The sequence below is a fragment of the Microcaecilia unicolor genome, unplaced genomic scaffold (assembly GCF_901765095.1).
Source record: "Microcaecilia unicolor unplaced genomic scaffold, aMicUni1.1, whole genome shotgun sequence".
Lineage (NCBI taxonomy): Eukaryota > Metazoa > Chordata > Amphibia > Gymnophiona > Siphonopidae > Microcaecilia > Microcaecilia unicolor.
The window spans coordinates 52,199-67,027 of NW_021963161.1; the positions used below are offsets into that span (position 1 = coordinate 52,199).

Sequence of the window (14,829 nt, forward strand, 5' to 3'; positions counted from 1 at the left end):
TAGTAGTACTCCTTTTTATTCCTGGACCTGTTGGGATTACCACTACTTGGGGCAGCTTCTTTCCAAGTGAAACTGCATGAAGTTGGGATTGAGGGGGTAGGACATCCCTCAGCTTGGAATTCCCTACTTTTGTGGCTGGATTTCCCTAAGTTGCCAAGGTTGCCATTTAAATTAAAAAATAATTATGTAAACTCAAAGAGCGTAGAGAGTACTGTGGGAAACAAAATAATGTCTTATATGATTTGGTGATGGTCACTGGTTTAATTTTACAGGATCTTTGCGATATCTTCTGGAAACCTGATATTCAAAAACACGTATGTGGCCAGAAGCAAGTGCTTTTTTTTTTTTTTTTTTAGAAAATCCCCATATATACATTCAGAACTTTTGGCCATTTAACTAGCTATCTCTGGATTCTGAATAGGTCACCTAAGTTTGGGTATGGATGCCAGATCTGCACATAAACTAATGAGCAAATTAGGTGCTGACAATTATTGGTTTTAACAAGCACTTAGTTGGCAGTAACTAGGAGATTTAATTTTATTATTTAAAAAAAAAATGTTTACTCTGCACAATCCTAAATTCTAGTTAAATCTGCCCTATTCTATAACATTCTTGCCTAAATTTCAGTGTGCAACTCCAAAGGGGGTGTGGCCATGGGAGGAGCATGGGTGGGTCAGGGGCATTCCCAGAAATTAGGCGCAGTATTATAGAATACCTGCATTTGCATGTCTAATTGCCGTTATTTGGGCATGAGCATTTACTTACATTGACACTCAAAGCATTTTACTTATCTAGTCCAATCGTATTTGTCTAATCTTATTATCCCTTATACACCAGCGCGGACACTTCGGTCGTTGACAGATAATAGATTGGTAATTCCATCTCCATCTAAAGCCAGATGGGAATCAACGCGAGCATCTGCATTCTTCTTCTTAGCTCCTACCCTTTGGAACTGCCTTCCTAAAGAACTTAGGCTTGAAGACTCCTATACTCGTTTCCGCAAAATTTTAAAAACGCATTTTTTTCGAGATGTATTTGAAGATAATGTTTAATACAAAACTAAATATAAAATAACAGAAAGGGATAAGAGAGGAGAAGAAAGAAGAAGGGGGGGGGGGGAGAGAGAGAATAGGAAAAAAAGGGGAAAGAAAGGTTGGAAAAAAAATAAGAGAATATACTTTTCTTTTTCTTTTATTTTAGATTTTATTAAATGTTTTTATGGTTATGATTATAGCTTAAGTAATTCGTATGAATTGCTTAATTTGACTGTCTTTGTTTGCTGTGGTTTCCTATCATAAATGGATTTCAGAGTATGTTTTATAGTACTTTAAAGTTATATTTTAATGTTATATTACATTGTAAACCGTTCTGATTTTTAAAAAAGGCGGTTAGCTTAGCAGAGTTTAAAAAGGGGTTGGACGGTTTCCTAAAGGACAAGTCCATAAACCGCTACTAAATGGACTGGGGAAAAATCCACAATTCCAGGAATAACATGTATAGAATATTTGTACGTTTGGGAAGCTTGCCAGATGCCCTTGGCCTGGATTGGCCGCTGTCGTGGACAGGATGCTGGGCTCGATGGACCCTTGGTCTTTTCCCAGTGTGGCATTACTTATGTACTTTTGACTTACTTTTGTAATAAGTGACGGTCTAGTAAATGAATAAATGATACACTAGCCTTTAGAAGGTGTAAACGTTTGCGCCCAAAGTCAGGCACGAAATACGTGCTAAACTAGTATTTTATAAAGGACACTCCATGCAGCACACTCTTTACAGAATACCAGCTTAGTGTACATCAGCCCAGCGCCTAACTTAGGGCTAGATTCCATAAATAGAGAATTAACTCTCATTGGGCACTAACAGGATGCCTACTAAAGGCATTGGTTATAGCATCTATTTTTAGCCTATTCTAAACATAAAAGTAGATGTCTACATTTCTGTACAACAGACTACCGCAAGGGGCAAAGAACATGACTACATCTAGACAGGACCACTTATTCCAGTCCTATGACTGGTGTAAATGCTGACGCCTAGATGTATGCATGAGTGCTCTTAAGTTATAGCATTCTATAATTTGTGTGCATACATGTGCACTTTGACCTTGTGCCCATCTGCTGACAAAGTACAGCGGAACACCGATTAACCAGATGTCCAATGATCTGGACCGGCGCATGGTGGCATAGGTACGGGTGAGCCAGGGTGGGAACAGGTCCATCCTGCAGCAGCGTACCATCCACCTGTCTCCATTTCCTCCGCTGGTGGCCCAGCGTTCTCCCTTCTCTAAATCTTCCACATTGTACCATCTGAGAGATTCATCCGCGTGGCCTGCGAAGGCCCCTCAGGAAATTACATCAACGAGAGCAGGGACGCGGAAGAGAAAAGCCCTGCCCTTTCCTTTTCTTCTCGACTCCCATGCAGAAAGTTTCCTACAGTACAGTGCTGTGTGTAAAATGGTGTCAAAGAATAAAGGGTTGTTTTATCATTAAAAGACAAAATCGACATGGACAAGTTAAGAAAGGGAGTGTCGGGGAAACATTTGGCAGAAGAATATGATATAGGAACAACAACAGCATCAGACACTGTGGAGAGGCATTATTTCACGTGCTCGCTGGCTCTGACCACAAGTAGCATGCATATGCATACTAAACAGGGCATTAACTATTCCTCCCCAATGCTCAACGAACAGCACACCAAACAAGGGTGCTGCTGCCGTGGCAAACCCTAAGCCAGCAGAGCTTTCCAAATTGTGGGTTGGGATCCCAAACTGGGATCACTAAAGCTGCCTTTGGGAGGGACAGTGTCCAAGATCGTGGCACATTAATTTGGAGCTACATACCTGCTTAGCGTTTCTGCTTTTTCCTGTTGTTTCTTTGTTCAATTATGCCTCATACTAAGCGGAAGGATGTTCTGAAGGCTTTTCCTGCGCCAGCCAGAACCTCTTCCCCTGTGCATCAAATGCTTCAGCGGTATGCCTCTGAACAGCCTCAAGAACAGCTGACAGAAGAGGGCCGTGCTGCAAGTCTGGACAAGGGAGTGTCCGTACTACTGGGGCAAGATGTATCTCTGTCCCCTCTGGCATCCACTACACCGCCTTGTCCAGCAGAGATTTGTGCCTTGTCCGCAGGTCCTTCGGAAGCAGATGTTGCTGAGTTGGATCCTTGCAGCATGGGGTGCAAGGGCACTGTGAAATTAGCTGCTGTGAAAGAGATGCCAGGGGATGTGGTTAGTCTGTCTGAATCCGCAGTGGTGACCCTGGAGGTTATTTGAAGGGCCCTGAAAAAGCTGGACTTGATGGTCTACAAAGTGACGAATGAGATTTCTGGCTTTGCTGGTAAGGTTGACTTGCTATCACAAACTGTTGAGAAAGTCAATCAAGAAAGCATGGGATTTTTCCAGCAAACTCTGTCTAAAATGAAAGAACTTAAAGATACTGGGGCTGACATTCAAAGCGATTTAAGAAGGTAGAAGAGGCTCCAGTTCGTTTAAATCGTTTATTGCCGCCTACACTCCTCCCCCCATATTCAGCAGCACTAAAGAAAGTGTCGCTGAATGTTGCCACTGACTGCCACCAAAAAAAAGGGGCAGGTCAGGGGTGGTATTAGGGAGGAGCCCAGAGTTATGCGGGTGCCGGTAATATTCAGTGCCTGCACCCACATAGCTAATCGGCCAAAAGTTGTCCTAACTTTGGCCAGCCTAGCTATGCAGGTCCTGACATTGAATATTGGGTGAGGGCTACATAACTTTTAATTAAAAAAAAAAAAGCCTCCTTGCGCCCCCTCCTGCCACTGACAATAAACCTTTCATTCGCCACTCCTCTCAGCATGAACTCCCCTCCCCGAGGGCCCCCCACACCTCCTAGCCATCCAGGTAGAACCTCCCTCCAGGCCTAAGCGCTGGTGGTCCATGGTGATCATTGGGGGCAGGAGCACAGGCCCCTCGCGGCTGCTGGATGAAAATGGCTGCCACTACCTCTTGCGGTAGTTCACGGTACTGTGTAGTACCACGAGCTGCCACGAGAGGTTGCAGTGGCCATTTTCATTCAGCGGCCGCAAGGGGCAGGAGCGAGGGGCCTGCACTCCTGTCCCCAATGACCACCAGAGCTACAAGCTGTCCCAGGGGAGGGTCTACCTAGACTGCTGGGTGGGGGGGGGGGGGGGCAGGGGGAGTTCATGCCATGGGCTGAGGTGGGCAAGGAAAGAAGGTTATTGTCAGGGGGGTTGGAGTGGCGCAAAGGGGCTTTTTTTTTTAATTAAAAAAAAAAGTTATATGACCCTGGCCCGATATTCAGCTGGGGCATGCTTAATTCATATGCGTCCCTGATTGACTATTGGCCAGGCCCGCATAAGTTCCAGCAGCCTGTCCACCCCAAATTATTCCCCGATATTCAGTGCCGGTGCTCGGACATGGCCCAGCACTGAATATCAGTGGATAAATTAGCCAGCAACGATCAAAGTTTAATAAAATGCTGACCGCTGCTAGCTGAATATCGGGGGAACTGTCTCTACCATAGTAAATGAGTTAACTATTGTACAATGTTGGTTTGAACAAGGCACTTGGTTTAGATCCTGTTGAGTACGTCAAGAAACACCTTATTGAGATTTTGAAGTTTCCTCCAAATACTATACCTCCTTTTTAACATGATTTATTATTTGCCAAATGCCTCAAGAGAAACAACGGGACTTGCTGAGGGACCTCACGCACAAGTTCAAGATGATAACGCCTTGAAAGATTTATCTACAGTTCATGAAAGAGTTACTTTATAAGTGTCATTTATATTTGAATGCTTTAATGAAAATGTATTTACGCAACTCTCAAATGACATTTTTGCAGTCAGAAACTGTTGATATATGGAGTGGAGGAGTGGCCTAGTGGTTAGGGTGGTGAACTTTGGTCCTGGGGAACAGTGGGAATTGAGTTCACAGGCACAGGCACAGGCACAGGCAGCTCCTTGTGACTCTGGGCAAGTCACTTAACCCTCCATTGCCCCATGTAAGCCACATTGAGCCTGCCATGAGTGGGAAAGCGCGGGGTACAAATGTAATAAAAATAAAAAAAATTTTGTTTATCACATTTATATCCCACATTTTCCCACATGTTTGCAGGCTCAATGTGGCTTACAATAGACCAAAAAGGCTATCGCCAGTCCAGTAGTTATACAATAAGAACATAAGAATAGCCATACTGGGTCAGACCAATGGTCCATCTAGCCCAGTATCCTGTTTCCAACAGTGGCCAATATAGATCACAAGTACCTGGCAGAAACCCAAATAGTAGCAACAATCCATGTAGAATCACAAATAACAGCAACATTCCAGAATCCCAAATAATAACAAGATTCCAAATGGTCAAGCCCCGTTGATATGTCTCTTTGGTATAACTCTACATTTTCGCTCAAACCTCCACTCAGTCTTCGCAAAATAGATTGTGGTAGTCAGAGTGGATAGAAAGAACAGGGTATAAAGGAAAAAGGGTAAAGGTAAGAGAGTCCAAAATAGCCCATTTATATGCTGTTTTGAAGGACTTTGGGTTTTATGTTGGAGCCTGGGGTAGACCTTCCGGAATAGGCTGGTCTTGAGTAATTTCCTAAAGTTGAGATGGTTTTGAGTAGTTTTGACAGCTTTTGGCAGTGCATTCCATAATTGGGTGCTGATTAAGGAAAAGGACGAAGCGTAAGTGGATTTATATTTGAATCCGTTACAGGTAGGATAATGGAGATTTAGGAATGAACGGGATGTGCTTGATGTATTCCAGGTTGGAAGATTGATTAGGGTGTTCATGTATCCTGGGGCTTCTCCATAAAGAATCTTGTGGACTAGGGTGCAGATTTTGAAGTTAATTCGTTCCTTTATTGGGAGCCAGTGCAATTTCTCTCGAAGGGGCTTGGAACTTTCAAATTTGGATTTGCCAAAGATTAGTCTTTCTTCTGTGTTTTGTGCAATCTGAAGTTTCTTTACAAGTTATTCTTTGCATCCTGCGTATATTCCTTTACAGTAGTCTAGGTGACTTAATACCAGTGATTGAACTAGATATCCTAATGCCACTAAGGTGATGCAGGATAGAAGGAAGAAGTTCTTGCAGTGGCGTTCCTTGCCTGGATGGCACCCGGGGCGGAGCGCCGATGCGCCCCCCCCCAGGTGCAGCGCACCCCTTCCCACTAAATTACACCTTCCCCCCCCCTGGCGAAATGACACCCCCCCCAGGTGCACGCCGCTGGGGGGGGGGGGGTGCCGCGGCGCACACCTGCTCCGAATTCGGTAAACTTCTTTGCTCGTTCGTTACTTGAAGCGGGGGAGTCGGAGAAACTAAACAAATTCTCTGTAACCTTGGAGGAAGTAATGGGTCAGTTCAGCAAGCTGAAGAGTAGTAAATCACCGGGACCTGATGGTATTCATCCCAGAGTATTAATAGAACTAAAAAATGAACTTGCGGAGCTACTGTTAGAAATATGCAATCTGTCCCTAAAATCGAGTGTAGTACCGGAAGACTGGAGGGTAGCCAATGTTACTCCGATTTTTAAGAAGGGTTCCAGAGGAGATCCGGGAAATTATAGACCGGTGAGTCTGACGTCGGTGCCGGGCAAGATGGTGGAGGCTATTATTAAGAATAAAATTGCAGAGCATATACAAAAACATGGACTGATGAGACAAAGTCAGCACGGATTTAGTGAAGGGAAGTCTTGCCTCACCAATCTAATGCATTTTTTTGAGGGGGTAAGCAAACATGTGGACAATGGGGAGCCGGTTGATATTGTATATCTGGATTTTCAGAAGGCGTTTGACAAAGTGCCGCACGAAAGACTCTTGAAGAAATTGCAGAGTCATGGAATCGGAGGTAGGGTATTATTATGGATTAAGAACTGGTTGAAAGATAGGAAGCAGAGAGTAGGATTGCGTGGCCAGTATTCTCAGTGGAGGAGGGTAGTTAGTGGGGTCCCGCAGGGGTCTGTGCTGGGTCCGTTGCTTTTAATGTATGTATAAATGACCTAGAGATGGGAATAACTAGTGAGGTAATTAAATTCGCCGATGACACAAAATTATTCAGGGTCGTCAAGTCGCAGGAGGAATGTGAACGATTACAGGAGGACCTTGCGAGACTGGGAGAATGGGCGTGCAAGTGGCAGATGAAGTTCAATGTTGACAAGTGCAAAGTGATGCATGTGGGTAAGAGGAACCCGAATTATAGCTACGTCTTGCAAGGTTCCGCGTTAGGAGTTACGGATCAAGAAAGGGATCTGGGTGTCGTCGTCGATGATACGCTGAAACCTTCTGCTCAGTGTGCTGCTGCGGCTAGGAAAGCGAATAGAATGTTGGGTGTTATTAGGAAGGGTATGGAGTCCAGGTGTGCGGATGTTATAATGCCGTTGTATCGCTCCATGGTGCGACCGCACCTGGAGTATTGTGTTCAGTACTGGTCTCCGTATCTCAAAAAAGATATAGTAGAATTGGAAAAGGTACAGCGAAGGGCGACGAAAATGATAGTGGGGATGGGACGACTTTCCTATGAAGAGAGGCTGAGAAGGCTAGGGCTTTTCAGCTTGGAGAAGAGACGGCTGAGGGGAGATATGATAGAAGTGTATAAAATAATGAGTGGAATGGATCGGGTGGATGTGAAGCGACTGTTCACGCTATCCAAAAAAACTAGGACTAGAGGGCATGAGTTGAAGCTACAGTGTGGTAAATTTAAAACGAATCGGAGAAAATTTTTCTTCACCCAACGTGTAATTAGACTCTGGAATTCGTTGCCGGAGAACGTGGTACGGGCGGTTAGCTTGACGGAGTTTAAAAAGGGGTTAGATAGATTCCTAAAGGACAAGTCCATAGACCGCTATTAAATGGACTTGGAAAAATTCCGCATTTTTAGGTATAACTTGTCTGGAATGTTTTTACGTTTGGGGAGCGTGCCAGGTGCCCTTGACCTGGATTGACCACTGTCGGTGACAGGATGCTGGGCTAGATGGACCTTTGGTCTTTCCCAGTATGGCACTACTTATGTACTTATGTACAGCTCCCTCTACCACGGAACAGGAAGTAACCTGTTCCGGGGCAGAGGGAGCTGCAGCGAACGAGCAAAGAAGTTTAGCGAATTCGGAGCAGGTGCGCGCTGCGGCACCCCCCAGCGGCGTGCACCCGGGGCGGACTGCCCCCACTTGGTACGCCACTGAGTTCTTGGCAATGCATACTGAGACAAAGAATTTGGCTGCTACTTTTTCATTAGCCTACCTGTGCAAGTGTTTAGTCCGTTATTTAGGTAAGAAGTACACCTCTTTTGCTCCAGCTCATAAGAACATAAGAATAGCTGTACTGGGTCAGACCAATGGTCCATCTAGCCCAGTATCCTGTTTCCCAACAGTCGCCAACCTAGGTCACTAGTACCTGGCAGAAACCCAATTAGTAGCAACATTAAGAGCTTTTCAGAACCTTAAGAAAATCTCTAGAGGTATTAATAACTAGTGGAATATAGTATTGTAACTTGAGGATAAAATGTGTTATAGCTTATATCTAGATGTGTCACCTTTATTTTCTCCACTTTGTAATCTAGGACACTCCCCCTCATGTTGAGGTCTAAGGAAGAGATTGAATTTGTTTAGTTAAATTCTTACTTATTTTTTTCTTGTATATCTCTGTTTTTTTGTAACAAGTATGTGTTGCTTGCGAGATCATTTGCAAATTAAAACAAACAAACAAAAAACTAAGAGGGGTCTTTTACTAAGGCGTGTTCATGTTTATGGCGCGTGCTAAAATTGGGCATGCGTTAAACGTTAGAGATACCCATAGGAATGCATTGGCTTTAGTAAAAGACCCCTAAAGCTGCCTTTGGGATCATGACCTAGATGGGTTCTCCATAGGTGTATCATTATTCTGCACCTCGGGGGGGGGGGGGGGGGTCACACAATTTTATTTGGCTGCAATCATGGGGTCACAGTCACAAAAAGATTAGGAAGTACTGGAGTTATATCTGTGATCCTAAGAAATATATGGGTATCTGTTATATTAGTGACCAAGAAGCGCCAAACAGTTTCTGTCAAAAACTGTTGAAATAAAATTGAATTCTACTAATGTAAACAGATAACATTATAACATTCTAATGCATGACGTGATACACAAGTCAGTTTTAAGATACTGTGAGACACAAGAATCAAAAATTACTACAGCTGTCATCTTTGATGCAATAGTACCACCTAGTGTTGAACTACAACTTAAACAATCTTTAGACCAGCACTTGCCAAACCTGTCTTTAGGGACCCCTGATGCTGGTAAGCTCATGCATGTCTAGTTCATAAATATGCATGATGGGTGACAGGATGAGGGTTCCTGAGGACATATTTAGAAACCAAGGCAGTCTCGTGGGTCTCAACAGTCTTGCGAGACTTCCACAGGGAGTCTCGGACGCCATTTTTAAAATATGGAGGTGCCAGGCAGGGGGAATAACAATTTATGCGTGTAATTACAGAATAGCAATTAGGCAGGCAAACCAGCATGTAAATTTAAGTGATCTGTTATGGAATGAGGGGGCTGCTGGCGGAATATCACCGCTATAGGCCGGATTCAGGAAATGGTGCCTAAAAATAGGCACCAGGAAAAATCAGCACTTAGCACTATTCTATAAAGGGCATTCCAGGATAAGCACCCCTTTACTTACTGCAGCTGAAACCTGGTAAATCCTGGCATGCCACTGGGGTGCTCATCTCTCAAATTCTATAACACTGCACGTGATTTTTCGGAATGCTCCTGACCTGCCTCTTGCCCCTCCCATTGCCATGCCATTTAGATTGCTTAGGAGAGGATGTGGGTGCGGACCGTTATAGAAATGCGCACGGCCAGCTCCGCGTGGAAATGCAAATTAGTACCAATTAATGTCAATAAATGATTGTTACCAACCAATTACTGGTTGTTGATGGCTTGTTAGAACTAATGTTTGTGTGGATCTGAGGATCGTATGCAAATTTGGAGCAACATTTCTACAATCCAGGTGTATATGTTTAGTCACTGACAGCAAGAACTTTCCATGTATATCCTCTGTTGTCACCTATCCATATAGCAGTGCTGAATAAATGTATTATTTTAAACAATGTGGCCGGTGTTCAAAAAAAAAAAAAACCACTCGCTGCTGTTAATGAATATTCATCACATTCTTTACATGTGCTGCAGAGATATTGACAATACAGTTCTGAAACAGATCAGAAGAGCCACATTCTGACTTATTTCCATTCGTGGTTAAGTTTTTCGTAGACGTTAAAAGAAACACAGTAGAAGACAGCAGATAAAGACCTGAACATAATACCAGGAATGGAATAAGAATTAAAATATAAAAAAAAGGATTCGATCATTTTCTTTAATTGTTTAAAGTTATCTAAAATATCTTGTTCAGTTTTGAAGTTTTATCAATGACGGGTATTAAAGATATTCTTTAGTGTCAGAATCCCAATGGTTTATTAGTATTTGAAAAGATCACCTTTAATTGTGGAGCACATCAAGGTGATTTACAATAAAATCTAAAATTGAACAGAAAAGAATACCATAATATATAGGACAGAAATCATTCATCCACAGAGACAAACTGTACAGAATCAGATTGGCTGTGATACCACTTTGATGCCAAACCCATCCGTCACTGACAATTATGTCCCAACAGATCCCCAAAAGCCAGGGTGAAAAATGCTTCTTTAGATTGACTTTAAATTTGGTGGAAGATTGCTCGGAGCCAAGAACCAGAGGGAGGACACTCTGAAGAGAAGATGCCAAGAAGTAGAAGGCACTCTTTCTTGTTGATTCTAAGTGAGCTCTTGTGGGATTGGGAAGGACCATCCAATGATCTAAGGGCTCAGAGAGGGACGTAAGGAACTGTCATAGTGGCCAAGTAATCTGGGATTCCCATGGTACGTGCTTTGTCTGTCAACATGAGGAGTTTGAACTGTATATGATATTCAACTAGCAGCCAATAAGCAGGGGAGTGATAAACTTCCTGAGCCCCTACATCTTGCCCCATCCTTGGCCACCTTTAAATCTAGACTGAAAGCCCACCTCTTTAACATTGCTTTTGACTCGTAACCACTTGTAACCACTCGCCTCCACCTACCCTCCTCTCTTCCTTCCCGTTCACATTAATTGATTTGATTTGCTTACTTTATTTATTTTTTGTCTATTAGATTGTAAGCTCTTTGAGCAGGGACTGTCTTTCTTCTATGTTTGTGCAGCGCTGCGTATGCCTTGTAGCGCTATAGAAATGCTAAATAGTAGTAGTAGTAGTAATGGTCCTTACGTTTAACATGGCATAGGATTCTAGCTGCTGTATTTTGAAAGGTTTGAAGTTGCTTCAATTCTGCCTTAGGGGTCCTTTAACAAAGGCGCGCTAAACATTAGAAACAAACCATATATTTCTATGGGCGTCTCTAGCGTTTAACGCACGCTAATCATTAGCATGCCTTTGTAAAACACCCCCTTAGTGATTCCTGCATAAATTGTATTGCTATAAACCTGGATTTAAGAACTGAGGAAATTTGAAATGACAACGTTAATTTGGAGTCTAGAATGACTCCAACATATATGAAATGATCTACTGTTGGCACAGGAAGTCCAAAAAGGACTAGTATAAGAGTTGAGAAGGAGACATGACCCGTAAGCCAATAGACAACAGTTCTTTTTGTGGATTCAATACTAAATGATTGCCAGACAACCAAGAGGCAACTTTGTCAAGGCGAATACGTAGGAGAGTTAAATCCAGTTTGTGAGAAGAGGTATAGTGAACAATGAGAATATCGTCAGCCTAGACGTATACACTGAAGCCAAGGGACTGTATTAGTAGAACTAACGGACTAAGAAAAACATTAAAAAGGGCTGGAGAGAGTATTGAACTTTGTGGTACTCTGCAGGTGAGTTGATAAGTTTCTGATGTATGATCAATTGATTGTAACTCTGAAGGTTGTCTCCTGTAAAACCCCCCCCCCCCCCAAAAAAAACGAGTCGAAGCACTTGTAGACTGTACCGGTAATGCCAACTGAAAGTAGTCTTTAAAGAAGAAGATTGTGGTCTACTATGTCAAACGCTGCAGAGAGATCGAAGGAGACTGCCAGGACAATGCAGCCACTTTCGAAATGGGCATGAAACTCACTCAACAAGGCAGTCACGATGGTTTCAGTGCTGTGGCCTACTTGAAAGCCAGCTTGGTGGGGATGTAAAGCCAAAACTGACTCAAGGTGAGTCTGTAGATGTATAAAAACTGCCTTCTCAATGATTTTTCCTAAAAATGGAAGATTAGGCAAAGGTCTGTAGGGAGCTGGTCAGCAGGATCAATTTTTGGTTTCTTAGGTTTTGGACTGATTAATGCAATTTTTAACAAGGGAGGGATGAGACGTCTGTCGATGAATGTAAAGTGATTGAATGAATCAAGGGCAAAAAAGTTTGAGAGAGGGATATTTTATCCACGTGGAAGGAATAGGATCTAGTGGGCAGGTGGTAAAATGCATTCCCGTAAGCATTCTGGAAATAGCCTCTTCAGAAGGCAGATTAAAAGATGACCATTGAGCATTGAGGGATGAAGTTCGAAAATTAGAATTTGGGATATCAGCTACCAGTGGAAAAGCTGGCTGTAGGGAGTTAACCTTGGTATAAAAATATTGAGCCAGAACATTGACTGTAGGAGAATCTGGTACAATTGATGGAGAGCAGGGTTGTATCCGAGTGTTGAACTGAGAACAGTTTTTTTTTTATTAGAACGTAAGGCTCTTGCACTGTGTAATATCACTATAATGTCTTACATATGTGAGCAGGTTCCGGTGTTCCGTGCTTGCAACAGAAACATTCAGAACATCGCAACTGATGCTTTTGAAGAAAGAGAGCAGCATGGTCCAGAGGTTTTAACAAGGCAAAGAGGAGCAATTTCATCGAATTCATTACATAAAAAAGAATCCGAGAGAAGGGGCCTTTTTTTTTACAGGTGCGCTGAAAAATGGATCAATGCGTGCCCAAAACCCGTGCCTACACTACCGCAAGCCATTTTCCAGTGCACCTTAGTAAAGGGACCCCAACATGTTTCAAGGCAAAAATGTACGAATACATTCACTTTGAGAACTGGTGCAGAGCCTACGGGTACAAAGTATACACAGTGTTTGACCCCTTGTGAGCACAGGGAGATGGGCGGTTGAGAAAGTCTGGAAGGAGAGAAATGTTGGATACCTCAAATATATTCAATTTTAAAAAATGGTCAAAATGAATAGTAATAAATAAAATCAAATCAAAGTTCAACTTTGGTAATAAAATACTGCTTGAAAAAGCAGGTTGCAGACAGTGAATGCATTTCTTTAAATGGCCAGTTACCCTTCTGCAGTGACGCAGGATGGCGGACACTTCATCTTCTGTAAGAAGCCTGCGTGCCATGTTCTCAGTGGCTGCCAGTCTGTCCTCCATGGAGTCCTGTGGGCTACCGTTATGCTGAGAAGAATTCCGACTGGAGTCCTTATGTGCGCTGAAGATGAAGAAGGAACAGCTTCTGTCCTTGTCTATGATGAATAATAAAAATATTTAAACCCATGGAAGCCCAAGAGACTGCAAGACTGAGGGGTGGATTTTGGAAGAGAGGTGATCAGCACAAGCAGACCTTTTCCCTTCATCATATATGTGCAACACACAGAATACATATCTGGCTGCTGCTCCAGTGGGTGCCAATCTGATTTCAGTTTCTGTTTCTAAACCAATTTTCTACATAATACTACTCCTGGAAGGATCCTGGTCGCAAAATTTTAAATTTCTGTGCAAAAAAAAATAAATTTCTGCACACAATATTTTCAAATTTTGCATAGGTTATCTGGATAAGAAATGGGACACTGAAGTCAGGATGTTCACAGTTTCCAGTATATTCTACAAAAGGCTCATGGAGGCCCATTTACATAGAACGCTGAGACTGGAATTCAGATGTCTAGATTTGGGATGGGCTCAATTCAGGCATCATTTTGCAAAAAGCTCTGCTGAAACTTCCTACAGGGACAGACATTTTTCCAGCATGCGCAGCGGGAGCAGCCAGTTTACAAATATGCAAAAATAAGGGGCAAAAACTTGGTACTTCCACATGGAAGTAGTGATTTCACAACCTCCATATGTAAGCGGCATATATTCCACTGCAACTGCCAGTTTTACAAACCTAGATGTGTAAATAGTGAGGCTGCAATTTTTTTTTTAGGCAGAAATAATGGGACATTAAGGAGAATTATTCCCTTAATCACTCCTGTAAAGCTTAGCTGAAATGAGTCTGGCTTGGAGCTGGTATGAAACTCAACAGGGAATTTTTTAATCCACCATAAACGTACATTCCCTTTGTAAAATGGGATTACCCCTATCAGTGGTGTACCAAGGGGGAGGCGGTGGGGGCGGTCCACCCTGGGTGCACACCGCTGGGGGGGTGCCATGGCGCGCGCCTGCTCAGCATTGGCTGAGTTCGCGCATTCGCTGCAGCCTGCAGCTCCCTCTCTGCCCCGGAACAGGTTACTTCCTGTTCCGGGTCAGAGGGAGCTGCAGGCTGCAGCGAACGCGCGAACTCAGCCAACGCTGAGCAGGCGCGCGCTGCGGCACCCCCCACAGCGGCGTGCACCCAGGGGGGGTTTCTTTCGCTGGGGGGGTGCTGCACCCGGGGGGCGGGGCGCCGCCCCGGGTGTCTGCCCCCCTAGGAACGCCACTGACCCCTATAGATTCTAGTCCTGCCCAATGCACCTCCAAACCATGCCCCCCCTCCCTTGAAATCTCTTCATGGTGTGAATCTCCATGTGCAAATAGCAGCTTTTTGAAATCACCATTTACATGTGTATGCAGTCTATGGGTGTAAATGTGGCCATCTATATGT

The 14,829-nt window shown here is 43.5% G+C and overlaps 1 protein-coding gene across 1 annotated transcript in view; it reads right to left on the reverse strand.

Moving 5' to 3' along the window:
* LOC115459024 (PDZ domain-containing protein 7-like) overlaps nt 1-14,829 on the reverse strand; it is a gene marked incomplete at its 3' end in the record, with an annotated part of 100,944 nt that overhangs the window by 49,050 nt on the left and 37,065 nt on the right. Inside the window, exon 10 of the mRNA XM_030188884.1 lies at nt 13,314-13,495. Coding sequence (XP_030044744.1) covers nt 13,314-13,495 — 182 coding nt within the window. The remainder of the gene's footprint in view (nt 1-13,313; nt 13,496-14,829) is intronic.